The 16,024-nt window shown below is 41.0% G+C and overlaps 1 protein-coding gene across 17 annotated transcripts in view; it reads right to left on the bottom strand.

Moving 5' to 3' along the window:
* Positions 1 to 16,024, bottom strand: part of ADGRL3 (adhesion G protein-coupled receptor L3) — a 388,836-nt gene that overhangs the window by 25,899 nt on the left and 346,913 nt on the right. For 11 of the 17 annotated variants that reach the window (XM_067464127.1, XM_067464131.1, XM_067464118.1 and 8 more), the window contains one exon: positions 9,689 to 9,817. The exons of the other annotated variants lie outside the window; for them this stretch is intronic. In XM_067464127.1, coding sequence (XP_067320228.1) covers positions 9,689 to 9,817 — 129 coding nt within the window. The remainder of the gene's footprint in view (positions 1 to 9,688; positions 9,818 to 16,024) is intronic. 17 annotated transcript variants of the gene reach the window in all.

Genomic DNA, 16,024 nt, shown 5'->3' on the forward strand with positions numbered 1-16,024 from the left:
ATTTGCTATGTATTGTATTGTTGTATTGTGTTGGGCTCCGGCCTGTTGTAAGCCGCATCAAATCCCTTGGGAGATGCTAGATAAAGCTATAATAATAATAATAATTTACCAGTCCTGAACTTTAGACTTAGCGTCACCCTAAGTCTGAAACAACTTGAAGGCAGACCACAACAACAATCCTAATTAACTTGACAATCTCATCAGCCAAAAGAACATCCATACTTTCCACTGAAATACTGGTACATTTCTGTTGGTTGAAATTGTTCTTCACTTTAAATATTGTATTATTCTTTCTATTTTGTTTGCACTAAAAATAAGATATTGGATGGGGTTTCACTCCCCCTGACGACGCAGGTTCGCAGCTTCGGTGTGATCCTGGATTCGTCACTGAGCCTGGAGCCCCAGGTCTCAGCAGTGACCAGGGGAGCATTCACAAAGTTAAAACTTGTGTGCCAGCTGCGCCCGTACCTTGGGAAGCCTGCCTTGACCACGCAACGCACTCTACGTGGGGTTGCCTTTGAAGACTGTTCGGAAACTTCAATTAGTCCAATGGGCGGTGACCAGATTACTCACTGGAGCGTCATACAGGGAGCATACCACCCCTCTGTTATGTCAGCTCCACTGGCTGCCGATCCAGTTCCGAGCACAATTCAAAGTGCTGGTTTTGACCTACAAAACCCTATACGGCTCCGGCCCAGCGTACCTGTCCGAACGTATCTCCTTCTACATCCCACCTCAGAGTTTAAGATCTTCTGGGGAGGCCCTGCTCTCGGCCCCACCTCTATCACAAGTGAGGTTGGTGGGTACGAGGAGCAGGGCCTTCTCGGTGGTGGCCCCTCGCCTGTGGAATTCGCTTCCCGGGGAAATTAGGTCATCGACACCCCTCTTCTCTTTTAGAAGGAAACTAAAAATATGGATATGGGATCAGGCCTTTGGGTAACCTGGCAGACAGACAAAGGACAATGATGACTAGAACTGGATAGGATTATGACAATGCAGAATGAACTTACGGATTTTGAGTTTGGCGAAGGTTGATCATTAGATTGGATTTTATTAGTTGTACTGTAAAGCTGGATTGTTTTAATTGTTTTAGAATTGTTGCTGCTATGTATTTCTCTTACTATTTGTATTGCTGGCATCGAATTGTGCCTTTTGTAAGCCGCCCTGAGTCCCCCTTCGGGGGTTGAGAAGGGCGGGGTAGAAATACTCGAAATAAATAAATAAATAAATGGTTGTCCACGCTCTGGTTACATCCCGTATGGACTACTGCAACACCCTCTACGTGGGGTTGCCTTTGAAGATGGTCCGGAAGCTTCAACTAGTCCAATGAATGGCAGTCAGGTTGCTAACAGGAGCAGTTCTCAGGGAGCATGCATACAACCCCCTTGTTGCGCCAGCTCCACTGGCTGCCGGTTTGCTACCTGGCCCAATTCAAAGTGCTGGCTTTGGCCTATAAAGCCCTAAATGGTTCTGGCCCAACTTACCTGTCTGAACGCATCTCCACTTATGAACCATCAAGGACTTTGAGATTGTCTGGGGAGGCCCTGCTCTCGGTCCCGCCTTCATCACAAGTACATCTGGCAGAGATGAGAGACAGGGCCTTCTCAGCGGTGCCCCCTTGGCTATGGAAAGCCCTCCCTAGGTGGATCAGATCGGCTCCCTCCCTCTAAATGTTTCGGAGGCAAGTTAAAACATGGTTGTTTGAGCAAGCGTTTACAAATGCAGAGTAACCGATATAGGAAATTGAATGACTTGACTGGGCAATGCTTGCTAATAACTAATGATGTTGTTTTTATTGCTTTTTTGTGTTTTATACTGTTTTAATGTTTTAATCTGAATTATTATGTTATGTGTACTGTTTTGTTGGAAACTGTCTTGAGTCGCCGACTGGCTGAGAAAGGCAGTATACAAATACAGTAAATAAATAAATAAATAAATAAATAACATATGTGCAGCATTCTGGTACAGCTGTACCAGGAGCTCCAATTTTGTTTGCTTTGCACTGAATGTTTGTTTGCAGTCCTAAGTTTCAGGGACTCTGCAGATAGGTGGCTTCTTTGATTGCAGTTATAGGGAAAGCCGCCTGTCCATCATCATTAAGTTTGGTCCCGCCCCTTGCTCAGGGCAATTGGGAAGGGAAGGGAGTCATTTTTTAGTTAGTCTCAGCAAGGAAATCTATGTACAGGATGTGTGTAAAGCTTCCCCTGTACAAAAGCTTCAACCTTTAAAAATTTCCAGGGTTACAGAAATTCCAACAGAAACAGAAGGGAAAGAATTTCCAGGGAAAGAATTTCCAGGAAAACAACCCTAAAGACTAAAGAACTCCAGCTGGAGAACAACTACTGCCTTGCTGGTAGGTCCACTCGGTGTTCGAGAAGCAGTTCGACCTGGTAGCAGAGCCCACATCAGTAAGGGTTAGATTACAGTCAGCCTGGGAGAAGTTAAAAAGGGGATTTTCCTTTAAAGAAGAAGTTATTGAAAATAGTTGCCTGTCCTTCGTGGGCAAGGTTAGGAATTCACCAGTTGCCCAAAAGCTTGGAATCATTTACTTAACTTTACTGAAGACAAGAGAAGTTTCTGTTTGATTGTTCATTAATGAAAAAGACTTTGTTTTACTTCTCAAGCCATCTAAAGACTGTTTGTGGTGGAAACCTCTGAGAACTTCTCTTTGGGCTTCCCGTTGGGCAAAGGTTGCACATCCTGTTTTAAAGACAATGATTTACAGGCCCAATGCGCGACAGAACATGCAGTGTGCATAGGAGTTCATTTTTTTCAAACTACAGTTCAGCCCCGCCAACCGTCTGAGGAACTGTGAACTCGGTTTAAAAAGAACTCCTAATCTAATGATCCCTAGAGCGATAAGAATTTAGCTCGTGGTTTCCTGAGAGCAATGTCTTTGCCACTAGTGGTACCAGTGTTTTTAAGAGAAAAGAGAGATTCTTGAGATTGGTCACAGATTATAGAGGGTTAAAAGCAATCAGCACTAGCCAGGCGTACCCACTTCCACTGATCAAAGACATGCTGACTCAGTTGAGCACAGGCAAGATTATTAACAAATTAGATTTTAGAGAGGCTTATTACAGGGTACGAATTAAAGAAGGGGACAAATATAAAACAGCTAATAACCTTGTCCTTGAGTAGTACGAATCTACTCTAATGCCACTCTGATTATAGAACGCAGGAGCGACTTTCTAAAATCTGATGACTACAGTGTCAAGAGAATACCTGCAGAAAGAACTGCTGGCTTTTAAAGATAATATTCCTATTTTTTCACAGGATTATGTGAGAAATCTGTAGGTTTGTTCTTAAGTTGAATTTGTATTTAAGTAAGAACAGGTACATTAAGTGTAACCCCATCCTTTCTCTCTTTCTCTGGCTAGCACAGGGAAGAAGTAACACAGCTGTGGTGTTTGTTTTGCTGTCTGTGCCCCTGTTCAGAGTATTTTACCTCACTTTCTGTCCCTGTGATAATTAGATTTCAAAAAATATAGCTTGTTATGGAAACAAGGATTGGCGATGAAGCTTCAGGGGAGAAACCGTTCCGCCATGGTATCTCTTTTGGGAGTGAATTTCCCATCCCAGTGTAGATTTTTCTCATTTCCTATTTTTCTCACCTCTGCTCTTAACTATGAGTCATTTGTAACCTGGATGTTCATAATTCGGGGACTGCCTGTACCTCTAAATGAGTTCAAGTCCCCAGGGTCAGACCAACTACACCCAAAAGTATTGAAGGAACTAGCGGGAGTCATTTCGGAACCATTGGCAACCATCTTTGAGAGTTCTTGGAGAACGGGAGAAGTTCCAGCAGATTGGAGGAGGGCCAATGTGGTCCCAATCTTCAAGAAGGGAAAAAAGGACGACCCAAGCAACTACCGTCCGGTCAGCCTCACGTCGATACCAGGCAAGATTCTGGAAAAGATTGGGAGGGATAGCCAATACTCCAGAGGACAGGAGCAGGATTCAAAACGATCTTGACAGATTAGAGAGATGGGCCAAAACTAACAAAATGAAATTCAACAGTGACAAATGCAAGATACTCCACTTTGGCAGGAAAAACGAAATGCAAAGATACAGAATGGGGGGGGCGATGCCTGGCTTGAGAGCAGTACGTGTGAAAAAGATCTTGGAGTCCTCGTGGACAACAAGTTAAACATGAGCCAACAATGTGATGTGGCGGCAAAAAAAGCCAATGGGATTTTGGCCTGCATCAATAGGAGCATAGTGTCTAGATCTAAAGAAGTAATGCTACCCCTCTATTCTGCTTTGGTTAGACCACACCTGGAATATTGTGTCCAATTCTGGGCACCACAATTCAAGAGAGATATTGACAAGCTGGAATGTGTCCAGAGGAGAGCGACTAAAATGATCAAGGGTCTGGAGAACAAGCCCTATGAGGAGCGGCTTAAGGAGCTGGGCATGTTTAGCCTGAAGAAGAGAAAGCTGAGAGGGGATATGATAGCCATGTATAAATATGTGAGAGGAAGTCACAGGGAGGAGGGAGCAAGCTTGTTTTCTGCTTCCCTGGAGACTAGGACGCAGAACAATGGCTTCAAACTACAAGAGAAGAGATTCCACCTGAACATGAGGAAGAACTTCCTGACTGTGAGAGCTGTTCAGCAGTGGAACTCTCTGCCCCGGAGTGTGGTGGAGGCTCCTTCTTTGGAAGTTTTTAAACAGAGGTTGGATGGCCATCTGTCAGGGGTGATTTGAATGCAACATTCCTGCTTCTTGGCAGGAGGTTGGACTGGATGGCCCATGAGGTCTCTTCCAACTCTTTGATTCTATGATGCTATATCTTACATAGAAAGAAGGAAAGGAAGAAGGAAGGAAGGAGGGAGGGACAGGAAGAAAGGAAGGAAAAAGGAAGGGAGGAGGGAAAGAAGGGAAGGAAGGAAAAGAAAGAAGGAGGGACAAGGAGGGAGGGAGGAAGGAGAAGGAAGGAAGGAGCAAGGAAGAAGGGAAAGAAAGGAGGGGGATGAAGAAAGGAGGGAAAGAAGGAAATGAAGGGGAAGGAAATGAAGAAAGGGAAAGAAGGAGGAAGGGGAGGGAGGGAGGAAGGAAGGAAAAAGGAAGGGGGGACATGAAGGAAGGGAAGGAGGGAAAGAAGGAAAGGAAAGAAAGGAAAGGGAGGAAAGAAGGGAAGGGAGGGAGAGAAGGAAGGTCCTTCATTCAAGCACCGTGGACCTTCCTTGCCTCCCCCTCCTCCCCCTCCCCCTCCTCCCCTTCTTCCTTGCGTGGAGCACTCTGTTGCTTCTGCTGGCACTTTCCAACAGGGAAAGGAGGAGGAGACTGCTCTCCTGACATAGGAGGGGAAGAGAAGGGGCTGCATGCAGCAAGCCTCCACCTCCACTCTACTCGCTTATGTGTGGCTGTTTCCCCCCGATGAGGTGGGGGGGGCGTGGCCATGGGTCTCGGTAGACATGCAGTTTCTCCTTTGTGGACATGCAGTTTAGAAGTCCTTTCTGCTTTTTGTTTTCGTTGGGTTTTTTTGAGTGGAGAACATACATTGGGTTGTTAGGGACATAGTGTCCAAATTTGGTGTCAATTGCCCCAGTGGTTTCTGAGTTCTGTGAATAGCACAAACAAACATTACATTTTATTTATATAGATTGGACAATCCTTTTAGACAAGCCCTAGAGCAAGACTAATCTGAATTATAAAGACTGTAATTAATAATCTGCATTCATAGAGGAGATAAGCTAGTTGCCACAAGTAAATAATTTATGCCATCTGCTGCTGGAAAGTAAAATTTCACTATCTATACAGGACCAAGCTGTTTTAACAGCACTTAAATTATATTCACTGTTTCTAAAATGACTGTAATTAACTCCTTCCAGTCTTTGCTTTTGTCACAGTTACAAATCTTGCAATTGTTATTGGAATAAAAAAAAGATTTTTCAAACAGAAGAAAATCAAGCAAGATCTTAAAGATATAATTTCTGAAGCCAAACAAACAATACAAATTACAGAAAAACAACAAGAACTATGAAAGAGTGTAAAGGAAAGGAAAAATACAGAATACCAGATTGATCAAGGTTTACCAGCCCAATTACTACCTCATAAAGAAGAGACAGCATTTAAACTAGAATTAATAAAACCAGGTTTCTGTAAAAAGGTTTGCTAGGATAGATCCTGAGCCCCCCCCCCCCCCCGCCCGAATCAAACTCAGCCCCCCCCCCCCCAATCAAAATCCTGGCTACGGGCCTGAATCTGATTTACTTCATAGTCTGGGTTTACTTTTGACATATATGCAGAGGCGGCCCTATTATTTCAATGGTAAGCAAACAGTATTTTGGACCCCCCTCCCCCCAACCAAACACTGATATATATTTTCTGTTCGTCGTGGGAGTTCTGTGTGCCATATTTGGTTCAATTCCATCATTGGTGGAGTTCAGAATGCTCTTTGATTGTAGGTGAACTATACATCCCGGTAACTACAACTCGCATATGTCAAGGTCTATTTTTCCCCAAGAGCGCCTGGGCAAAATCAACTATACTGCAAATGCTTACTTTGCGTAATGGGTTGAGCCGCCCCTGCATATATGCATCTTAAACAACATAAATGAAATCCTTTAAGAAATATACCATCACCCATAATTATTAAATTGAACCTATAATGCCATTCACTACATTTTCAGGAAACGGGTGGCACTTTTTATTTACAATTCACAATTAAAAGCATGGGTCATGTATGCACAATCAATGGAATATCATACCTGCCAATATTGGGAAAGAAGTAATTATGGTACACATGAACACAATTTAATAAGGTCTTAAATATGTTAGTCTCTAAGAAGTCAGTAGGATTTCTGAGTTAAGAGTCTAGGATTGTGCAGTTAGTGAAAATAAAATTATTCAGTATTTAAAACCCATTTATTTCAATGGGAACCAAAGACAACTGACAATCTTTATCTGGATCTGATTCTCAGCAGGCAAAAATTACATAATTATAAAATTTTGTATGTGAAAATCACATTAACTTTTATGGGAGAACAAAGTATTCACACACACAAACTTTCAGGTTATGGGAAATAGAAATGTAATTCTCAACATTTTGGTCTTGTTCAGGCATGATTAAATTTGTTAGGAAAAAAAAATTCAGTATTTTTAATGGATATATACAATGGCAGTTTGAAATCCGTACCAGCCATCTCGTGGAAGTAAACATATAGCAAGACATAACACGTATTGCAAGACATGAAATGTTTGCAGGAATCATTATTTTGTCTCTTAGGCTGACAGACTTCACAACAGAAGACCACACAATCCAGATAAAGTATTGTTTCCATATCCTAGTATCTTTGAGGGAGGAAATTTCCAATCTACATTTCAGAAAGGTATCAAAAGTGAAGAAATACATCTGTGACTCTACCAAAAAGTTTTTTACATTGTTCTAGACGTTTATGAGAGGACAAAACTCTGTTCCGTCCATATAACGTGGCTCCTATCTCTAGGTAACTCAATGTATATATTACAAATACACTTATCAAAAAAACTGCCACATTCACATTAAGTAGAAACAACTGGTTCTTCTCTTGAAGTATAAAACAAAGTCTTCGTTTGAGAAAATGTCCTGTTCTATACTCGCCACAGAATAAAACTCCTTGCAGGGTATATTGCTCAACAAAGAATAGCTGTGAGTATTATATTATTATATTATTTTTGTTTCATAGATATTATTTCTCTATGTATGGTTTATAATTCATGTCACAATGTATCTTTAGCCACTATCTATGTCCCCTTAGGATCCACCCCTCCAGAAGACTGTTGAATTTCTCACCTCAAAAGATGAGCTTTTTTTTTATAATTTGAGTAAGTAGAGTGTCTGTATATATTCTTACAAACTTGTTATAACAAATTGTTCTATTGTATATGTGTATTCGTGATATGTGTTGTTTGTAGACCCAACCGCCTGACGAAGGCACTTGTGAGTCGAAACCGGTTGCAGGTTGGAGTCAATTCCTGTGACTACTGGAGTCTACTCATCTATGTATATAATAAAAGTCAGTGTTTGTATGCGGAGGACGGTGTATGTGGCAGCTTTCTGATTGGCTGCCAATTTCACAGGCCACTATGACCAGCACGGGTGATGGACCTGGACCAAACTTGGCACACATAACCCCCATGACCCCCTTTACATCCTGGGGAGGTTTGGGGGAGGACAGACAAGAGATGATGGGATTTGTAGTACTTTCAAACCCATTGGTTCCCACAGACCACTGTGGTCCCCAACGAAGACTGATAAAGACCAAACCTGGCACACAGAACCCCCATGACCCCCTCTACATCCTGGTGTACTTTCGAGGAGGACAGACCATGGATGATGGGACTTCAAGTACCTCCACTCACTTTCCAAGACTGCTGCAAACCTCATCTAATGACCGATCACAACCAAACTTGACACACAGAGCCGCCATGAGCCACTCTACATCCTGGTGCTGTTTGGAGGAGGACGGATGATGGATGATGCGACTTGCAGTACCTTCACTCACTTCCTGAAACCACAGCGACACTCATCCAAATACCAATAAAGACCAAACTTGGCACAGAAAGCCCCCTTGGCCAACTCAACATTCTGGTGAGGTTTGAGGGAGAACAGACTATGGATGATGGGACTTTCTGAGACTACTGTGACCCTCATCCAATGACTGATCAAGACCAAACTTGGCACACAGAGCTCGCATGACCCACTGTCCATCCTGGTGCAGTTTGGAGGAGGATGGACCACAGATGATGGGACTTACACTACCTTCACTAACTTTCTGAGACCACTGTGAGCCATATAAATAACAGATAAAGACCAAACTTGATACACAATTCCTTTCTCAAATTACCCAGACAGTGCCAGGTCCCCAAGCTAGTATGTAATAAAGAACAGGACATTTTCTCAAACGAAGACTTTGTTTTATACTTCAAGAGAAGAACCAGTTGTTTCTACTTAATGTGAATGTGGCAGTTTTTTTGATGTGTGTATTTGTAATATATACATTGAGTTAATTTAGTTATTTTCATATTACCACAATCAGTGGATTTTGGTCTCCACAGTTTCAGGGGAACCCATTTTTCTTTTTGGTTTTTCCTATCTCTAGGTAGCCATCCAACTAAAGATAGTTACACCCTTTTCGCGGAAATCAGTGGTTTCTGACTAATTAAACCCGATTGATTTAAATCATATTTAAACCCAATTGCACAAGTTGAATTGGTGATTTTACTTCACTAAAATGTGAGACAATAGGAACATATTGTGCACTAAACTAATTCACTCTGAATTTTGAAAACCAACAGTATTTGGGTGCTAACAGGCTATTTTAGCTAACAGGCTATTTTAGCATTACTTACCTTGAATAGCATTCCTGTTTCTTAAATGAATGATTTAACAAAGAAATATAGGTGAGATAAATGATGAATACAAGAGACCAAACATATGCACGACAAAAAAATAAAGCAACACTCATCTAATTAGAGCTGATGAATGGGCAAATTTCAAAATTAATTTATATCTTTTTAAAAAAAGCCTAGGGAAAAGTGAAAATGTTCTGAAATGGCTGAGGAAATAATTATTTGTACTGCGGAAAAATAATGGGGAAGGAGAAGATAAAGTGGGGGGGGGGGGAACAAAAATTGTGTCTATAAAAAAACCACATAAAATGGGACTCTCACTAGAAAAATGAGAGAAACTCCATCACACCTGGCGTGTTGTACATGCTGACGGAAGGGTTGTTATAGACGGCCGATTCCCCGAGCAATGTGTTATAAGGGTTGTTAGTGCCATGAGGACGAAGAAGAGCATTGGTTATAAGATGGTTAGCCATGGCTCCTGGAGCAGCCCAGTGGGAAGACAGAGAAAAAAGCAAAACAATACAAGGTCAATCAAGCCAATATGATTTTAGAAAACCCATTCAAACCGACACAGTTTTAATTGCCCCAATTAAAAGCAGTCAGCAAATTCAACTAATCAATTATATGCCACAAAAGCACAAGGTGAAGAAAAAAGCACTGCAAGAATGCTAAATCAACTCTCCAAGAAATCCCAGATTAACTGCTCAGCATGGGAACTGAAGAGACACTTAGCATGCTTGCCACTTAAAAAGCAACACTTGGATTCTCTCCATAGTGGAGGCGCCAAAGGAAAGGCCAAACAAATATAATGATAGTGACTAACAGAAAATGCCACATTGAACATTTGGCAAATGTTAACCAGAGCCAGCATGGCATAGCAGTTTGAACGTTGGACTATGATTCTGGAGAACAGGGTTCGAATCCCCGCTCTGCCATGGATCTTGGGAAAACCACCCTCTTTTAGCCCCCGAGGAAGGCAAAGGCAACCCTGCCTGAACAAACCTTGCAAATAAAACTCCACAATACATTCACCTTAGGGTTGGCATTAGCCAGAAATGGCTTGAAGGAATATAAAAACATGTTAATTATAACTCCACCAGATTTGGTTCTGGTTCTACAGTTCCATTGCACAGATGTAAAGACTAATAGTAAATTGTCTCATCTTATAGGAAATGGCATACAGTGTTCGCTCACTTATTGCAGGTGTTACATTCCAGGACCACCCGTGAGAAGTGAAAATCTGAGAAGTAGGGACACTATATACACACACACACACACACGAGGGGTATTTTTTAAGTAAGGTCCGTTTTGTTGTAGACACGAGTAGTTCATGCGCATACCGCAACGAGCGCATGTAGGGACAAGTAGGGACACACACACTACACACACACACACACACGAGGGGTATTTTTAAAGTAAGGTCCGTTTTGTTGTAGACACGAGTAGTTCATGCGCATACCGCAACGAGCGCATGTAGGGACAAGTAGGGACACACACACTACACACACACACACACACACACACGAGGGGTATTTTTAAAGTAAGGTCCGTTTTGTTGTAGACACTAGTAGTTCGCGCGCATACCGCAACGAGCACGTGTGTCGTGTACCGGCATGCCTCGGGAACAACTGTGCTCAGTTTCCGCTCTGTAGCTGACCTGTACCGTTCTGTTCTGTGCTTTAAAAATGTTTAAGACTATCAATTCACCCGCCGCATGTGAGGTTCGCGCAGTGATACGGTTTTTGTCAGAAAGGAACCTGCCTGCTGCAGAAATTCATCGACAGATTTGTGAAGTGTGCGGTGATACTGTTATGAGTGAAAGCAAAGTGCGTAAGTGGGTACGACAATTCAAAGATGGCCGTGACAACGTCCATGATGAGGACCGCTCCGGTCGCCCTTCTTTGATTACAGACGATTTAGTTATCGGTGCAGGCGGCAAGTTTTTATGAAGAGGGTATTTTAAAATTGGTTCAGAGGTATGATAAATGTTCGGACAAACTTGGCAACTATGTCGAAAAATAGAGTGAAGTATGTACTTTCTGAAAATAAATTTACTTTTTTGAAATAAACTTTTGTTGTGTAATTATGTTCCAACGGACCTTACTTAAAAAATACTCGTATGTATGTGTGTGTGTGTGTGTGTGTGTGTATACTATATAGATAGATAGATAAGATAGAATGATAGAATCCTATAGTTGGAAGAGACCTCATGGGCCATCCAGTCCAACCCCCTGTCAAGAAGCAGGAATATTGCATTCAAATCACCCCCAACAGATGGCCATCCAGCCTCTGTTTAAAAGCTTCCAAAGAAGGAGCCTCCACCACACTCCGGGGCAGAGAGTTCCTTGGAGACTAGGAACGGAACAATGGCTTCAAACTACAAGAGAGGAGATTCCATCTGAACATGAGGAAGAACTTCCTCAACAGTGGAACTCACTGACTCAGTCTGGTGGAAGTTCCTTCTTTGGAGGCTTTGAAACAGAACCTGAATGGCCATCTATTGGGGTGCATTATTGTACATTTCCTGCATGGAAGGGGATTAGACTGGATGGTCTATGCAGTCTCTTTCAACTCAATGATTCTATGAAAGGATATAATGCAAATTGTGATCGAATCTTATCAGTCAAATTTCAAGGATAACCCGACATCTAATTTAATATGCCAATGACTGAGGCTGATGAAGAAGCAACTGAAAGATGCTATGCTGGAGTTTAGGAAAAAAACTGATCACACACCAAAACAAGATCTCTGGAGCATAACAAATAACACAAACAGAAAATCAGCTAGTGTGAGGTGAAACAGACATGGACTTTGATATTTATAAAACTAGATGTTGGATATAAAAATATGGCCTCAGAATGTTTGGCATTTTAGGCATTTTATTATTCAGAAAAAAATGAATTCTGAAATGTCTCTAGGAAACAAACATATGAAGAAGAGATGAAATTGATCACTAATTTGAAATTGTGGTCATATTTTTAATGCTTGGATGCATAAGAAAATGAGATGTAATTTACATCAATAAGCAACATATAACAAATTTTTTCAGGACAATAGTGGGCTATATTAATACAGCTTTAGGGGAGAAAAACTCTGATAGTTGATATTTATGCCTCTACAGGAGCAAAATCAGAATTCTATTAAAATCTGTTAGCAGAAATTAAGGAATTCTTCTATGAAAATATGGCATTGATGGGAGAATGGAGTGGAGTGATATCACCTAAACCGGACAGATTATCTGAGAAAATGATGAAAGGGGACCAATCTTATTTTGAATTAAGGAAAAATATTATAAAGCAAAGGAATACACCCTTTTCTCAGCAATATGATTTTCCAGTATCGATATGTTTTTGATATCTAAATCCATCAGTCATAAAATTGAAAGCTTGACAACTCTACCCACAACAATTTCTAACCACAGCCCTGTTGCTTTGGTCTAATCTAACAGAAAAGGGACATTCAATTGGAGACTCAAGGAATCATTATTACAAGATGAGAAAGTGGTTTTGAAAGTTGAGATGCTGTTAAAACTATTCTTTGAAGAGAACTTGAATAAAGGGACTGATAATAGGATGGCTTGGGATGCTAGTAAAGCCTTTATGAGAGTTTTTTAAAAATACTACAAAGCATTGGTAGAAAAAGAAAGAGCCATGAAAATTTGAGACTAACTTGAGAAAACTTTAACTAATCTGAGAGTAAATCAAACCTAAACTCTCCCTAGAAGTTGAACTGAGACTGTCATACTTTGGTCATATCATGAGAAGACATGTGATGAGAAGACAATAAACTGTAAGATAGGTGGCAGTAGGAAAAGAGAAATACACATCCCTCTCCCCGCCCAATTACAGATGGAAGAAGGTAAGGCCCTAAATCTGCCAGACCTGAGCAGGGCTATTGTTGAGAGGCTGACTTAAAGGTCTCTCATTTACGTGGTCACCATAAGACGAAATCAACTTGAGAACACTTAACATCATATGAACATATATGAAACATCATAGTATGCTATTTTATGTTATTACTGTCAAGTGCTAAATAACAATATATGCCAATTATCAAAATAGGTGAATACTGAATATAAAACATTTTTGGATGCAAATTACATATAGCTGATATTTAATGAACATTTGCCAAATATGTAACTATATAGAGAACATTAATTATAATAATTTACTGAAGAGTTCCTGACATTATTTTCATTTTTGCACTTAGACGGTATTGATGTCAGTCTGACTGGGTGGTAATTATTTGGGTCTTCACCCTCTTTTTATTTTTTTTTAAAGATGGGGACAACATTTACTTTCCTCTAGTCTGCTGGAAATTCTCCTGTTCTCTAGGATTTACGTTTTTCCCTACATTTTCGAAGACGAACACAAATATACTACAGTTGCAGCTGGTAACTTGGCATCACCATTCATTTTATCAAAAGTAAGTAGAGAATGGAACCAAAATCTGCCCCCTTTCTCACTATCCCAACACCCACAAAACACTACTTTCATGCCTCGCTTCTGTACACCTCCCTCCTTATACACCTTTGCTCCAGGAAATGGTGATGTAGCTATGTAGAGATATTAAAAATATATTTGCTAATGACCATACATGAAAATATTTTTGATAATCACCATATATGGGCTAAGTACCGTATTTACTCGAGTAAAAGCCGACCCAAATATAAGCCAAGGCACCTAATTTTAGCACAAAAAACTGGGAAAACGTATTGACTCAAGTATAAGCTGAGGGGGGAAATACAGCAGCTACTGGTAAATTTCAAAATAAAAATAGATACCAATAACACTACATTAATTTAAGCATCGATAGGTTAAATAGTTTTGAATATTTACATAAAACTCCAATTTAAAACTGCCCAGCTCTGATTAAACCATTATTCTAACCTTCTTCAACATAAATGTGCTTACGTATCCTTCCAATTTTAATAAAGAGAGTAAAATAATAAATGTAACAATGATAATATAATAATAATAGAGGTTTTTTTTGTCGTGTCAGGAGCGACCTGAGAAACTGCAAGTCGCTCCTGTTGTCAGAGAATTGGCCGTCTGCAAGGACGTTGCCCAGGGGATGCCCGGATGATTTTGATGTTTTATCATCCTTGTGGGAGGCTTCTCTCATGTCCCCGCATGATTCGAACCTGCGACCTGTCGGTCTTCAGTCCTGCCAGCACAGGGCTTTAACCCACTGCGCCACCGGGGGCTCCCTAATAATAATAATAATAATAGTAAATAGTAAATAATAAGAGTAAAATAATAATAATAATAATAATAGAGTAAAATAATGGAAATGTAATAATAACAGCAATAATAGAGTAAAATAATAAATGTAATAATAACAATAATAAATAGAGCAAAATAATAAATGTAACAACAACAACAACAACAGAGTAAAATAATAAATAGCCTTGACTCACGTATAAGCCAAGGGGGACTTTTTCAGCCTAAAGAAAGGGCTGAAAAACTAAGCTTATACTCAAGTATATACAGTAATCTTCTAATTACAGGATTTCATACAGCATCTCTATCTGAAATATCCCTGCAGCTTCTAAAAATGAGTCTTGGCAAGTGAGAAAAGGAACTGAAGAATAGGATGCTATGTTAGACAGCAGCGAGTGCTCCCCTGCAGTAAAGTCACAATTTGAAAAAGATAAGCATCCTAAAATATCCTGGTAATACAAGGCCTTAGAACAGTGCTTTATGAGCTGTGATCTGTATTTCTGAATATCTAGGAAAAAACCAAGCAAGCAAAAAGGCAGGCAGGCTGGTAGGCAATAGACATTTAAAGGTACACTCAGAGTAAGGAATCTAGGCCTAAATTCATCTGTCAATGCCATTCCAAATTCAGTAGAACCACTGAAGAAGCACTGCCTGAATATCAAGCAAAAAGTGGGTGCTAGAAACAATATCATACGAAAGCTGACTGGTACAACCTGGGGATCACAACTAGATACAGTGAAGACATCTGCCCTTGGGCTATGCTACTCTGCTGCTGAGTATGCATGCCCAGTGTGGAACACATCTCACCACACTAAAACAGTGGGTGTGGCTCTTAATGAGACATGCCGCATTATCATGGGGTGTCTGCGCCCTACACCACTGGAGAAATTACACTGTTTAGCCGGTATTGCACCACCTGACATCCGCCGGGAAGTAGCAACCAACAGTGAAAGGACCAAGGCAGTGACATCTCCGGCCCATCCCGTTTGGGTATCAGCCAGCAAGCCAACGACTTAAATCAAGAAATAGTTTTCTTAGATCTACAGAGACACTCGCTGGAACACCTCAGCAAGCGAGAGTCCAAAAGTGGCAGGCTCAAACCCAGAACCTCAATCAATGGCTGATATCAAATGAGAGACTCCCCCCTGGGCACACAGAAAACTGGGCGACTTGGAAGGTGCTGAACAGACTGCGCTCTGGCACCATGAGATGCAGAGTCAACCTTAAGAAATGGGGCTACAAAGTGGAATCCACGACATGCAAGTGTGGATAAAAGCAAACCACAGGCCACCTACTGCAATGCAAGCTGAGCCCTGCCACATGCACAATGGAGGACCATCTTGCAGCAACACCAGAGGCACTCCAAGTGGCCAGCTTACTGGTCTAAGGACATTAAAAGAATACCAAGTCTGCAAATTTTGCGTTTTGTTTGTTTGCTTGTCTGTCTTTTAATGCAATACAAC

This window comes from Anolis sagrei, chromosome 2 (genome assembly GCF_037176765.1).
Source record: "Anolis sagrei isolate rAnoSag1 chromosome 2, rAnoSag1.mat, whole genome shotgun sequence".
Lineage (NCBI taxonomy): Eukaryota > Metazoa > Chordata > Lepidosauria > Squamata > Dactyloidae > Anolis > Anolis sagrei.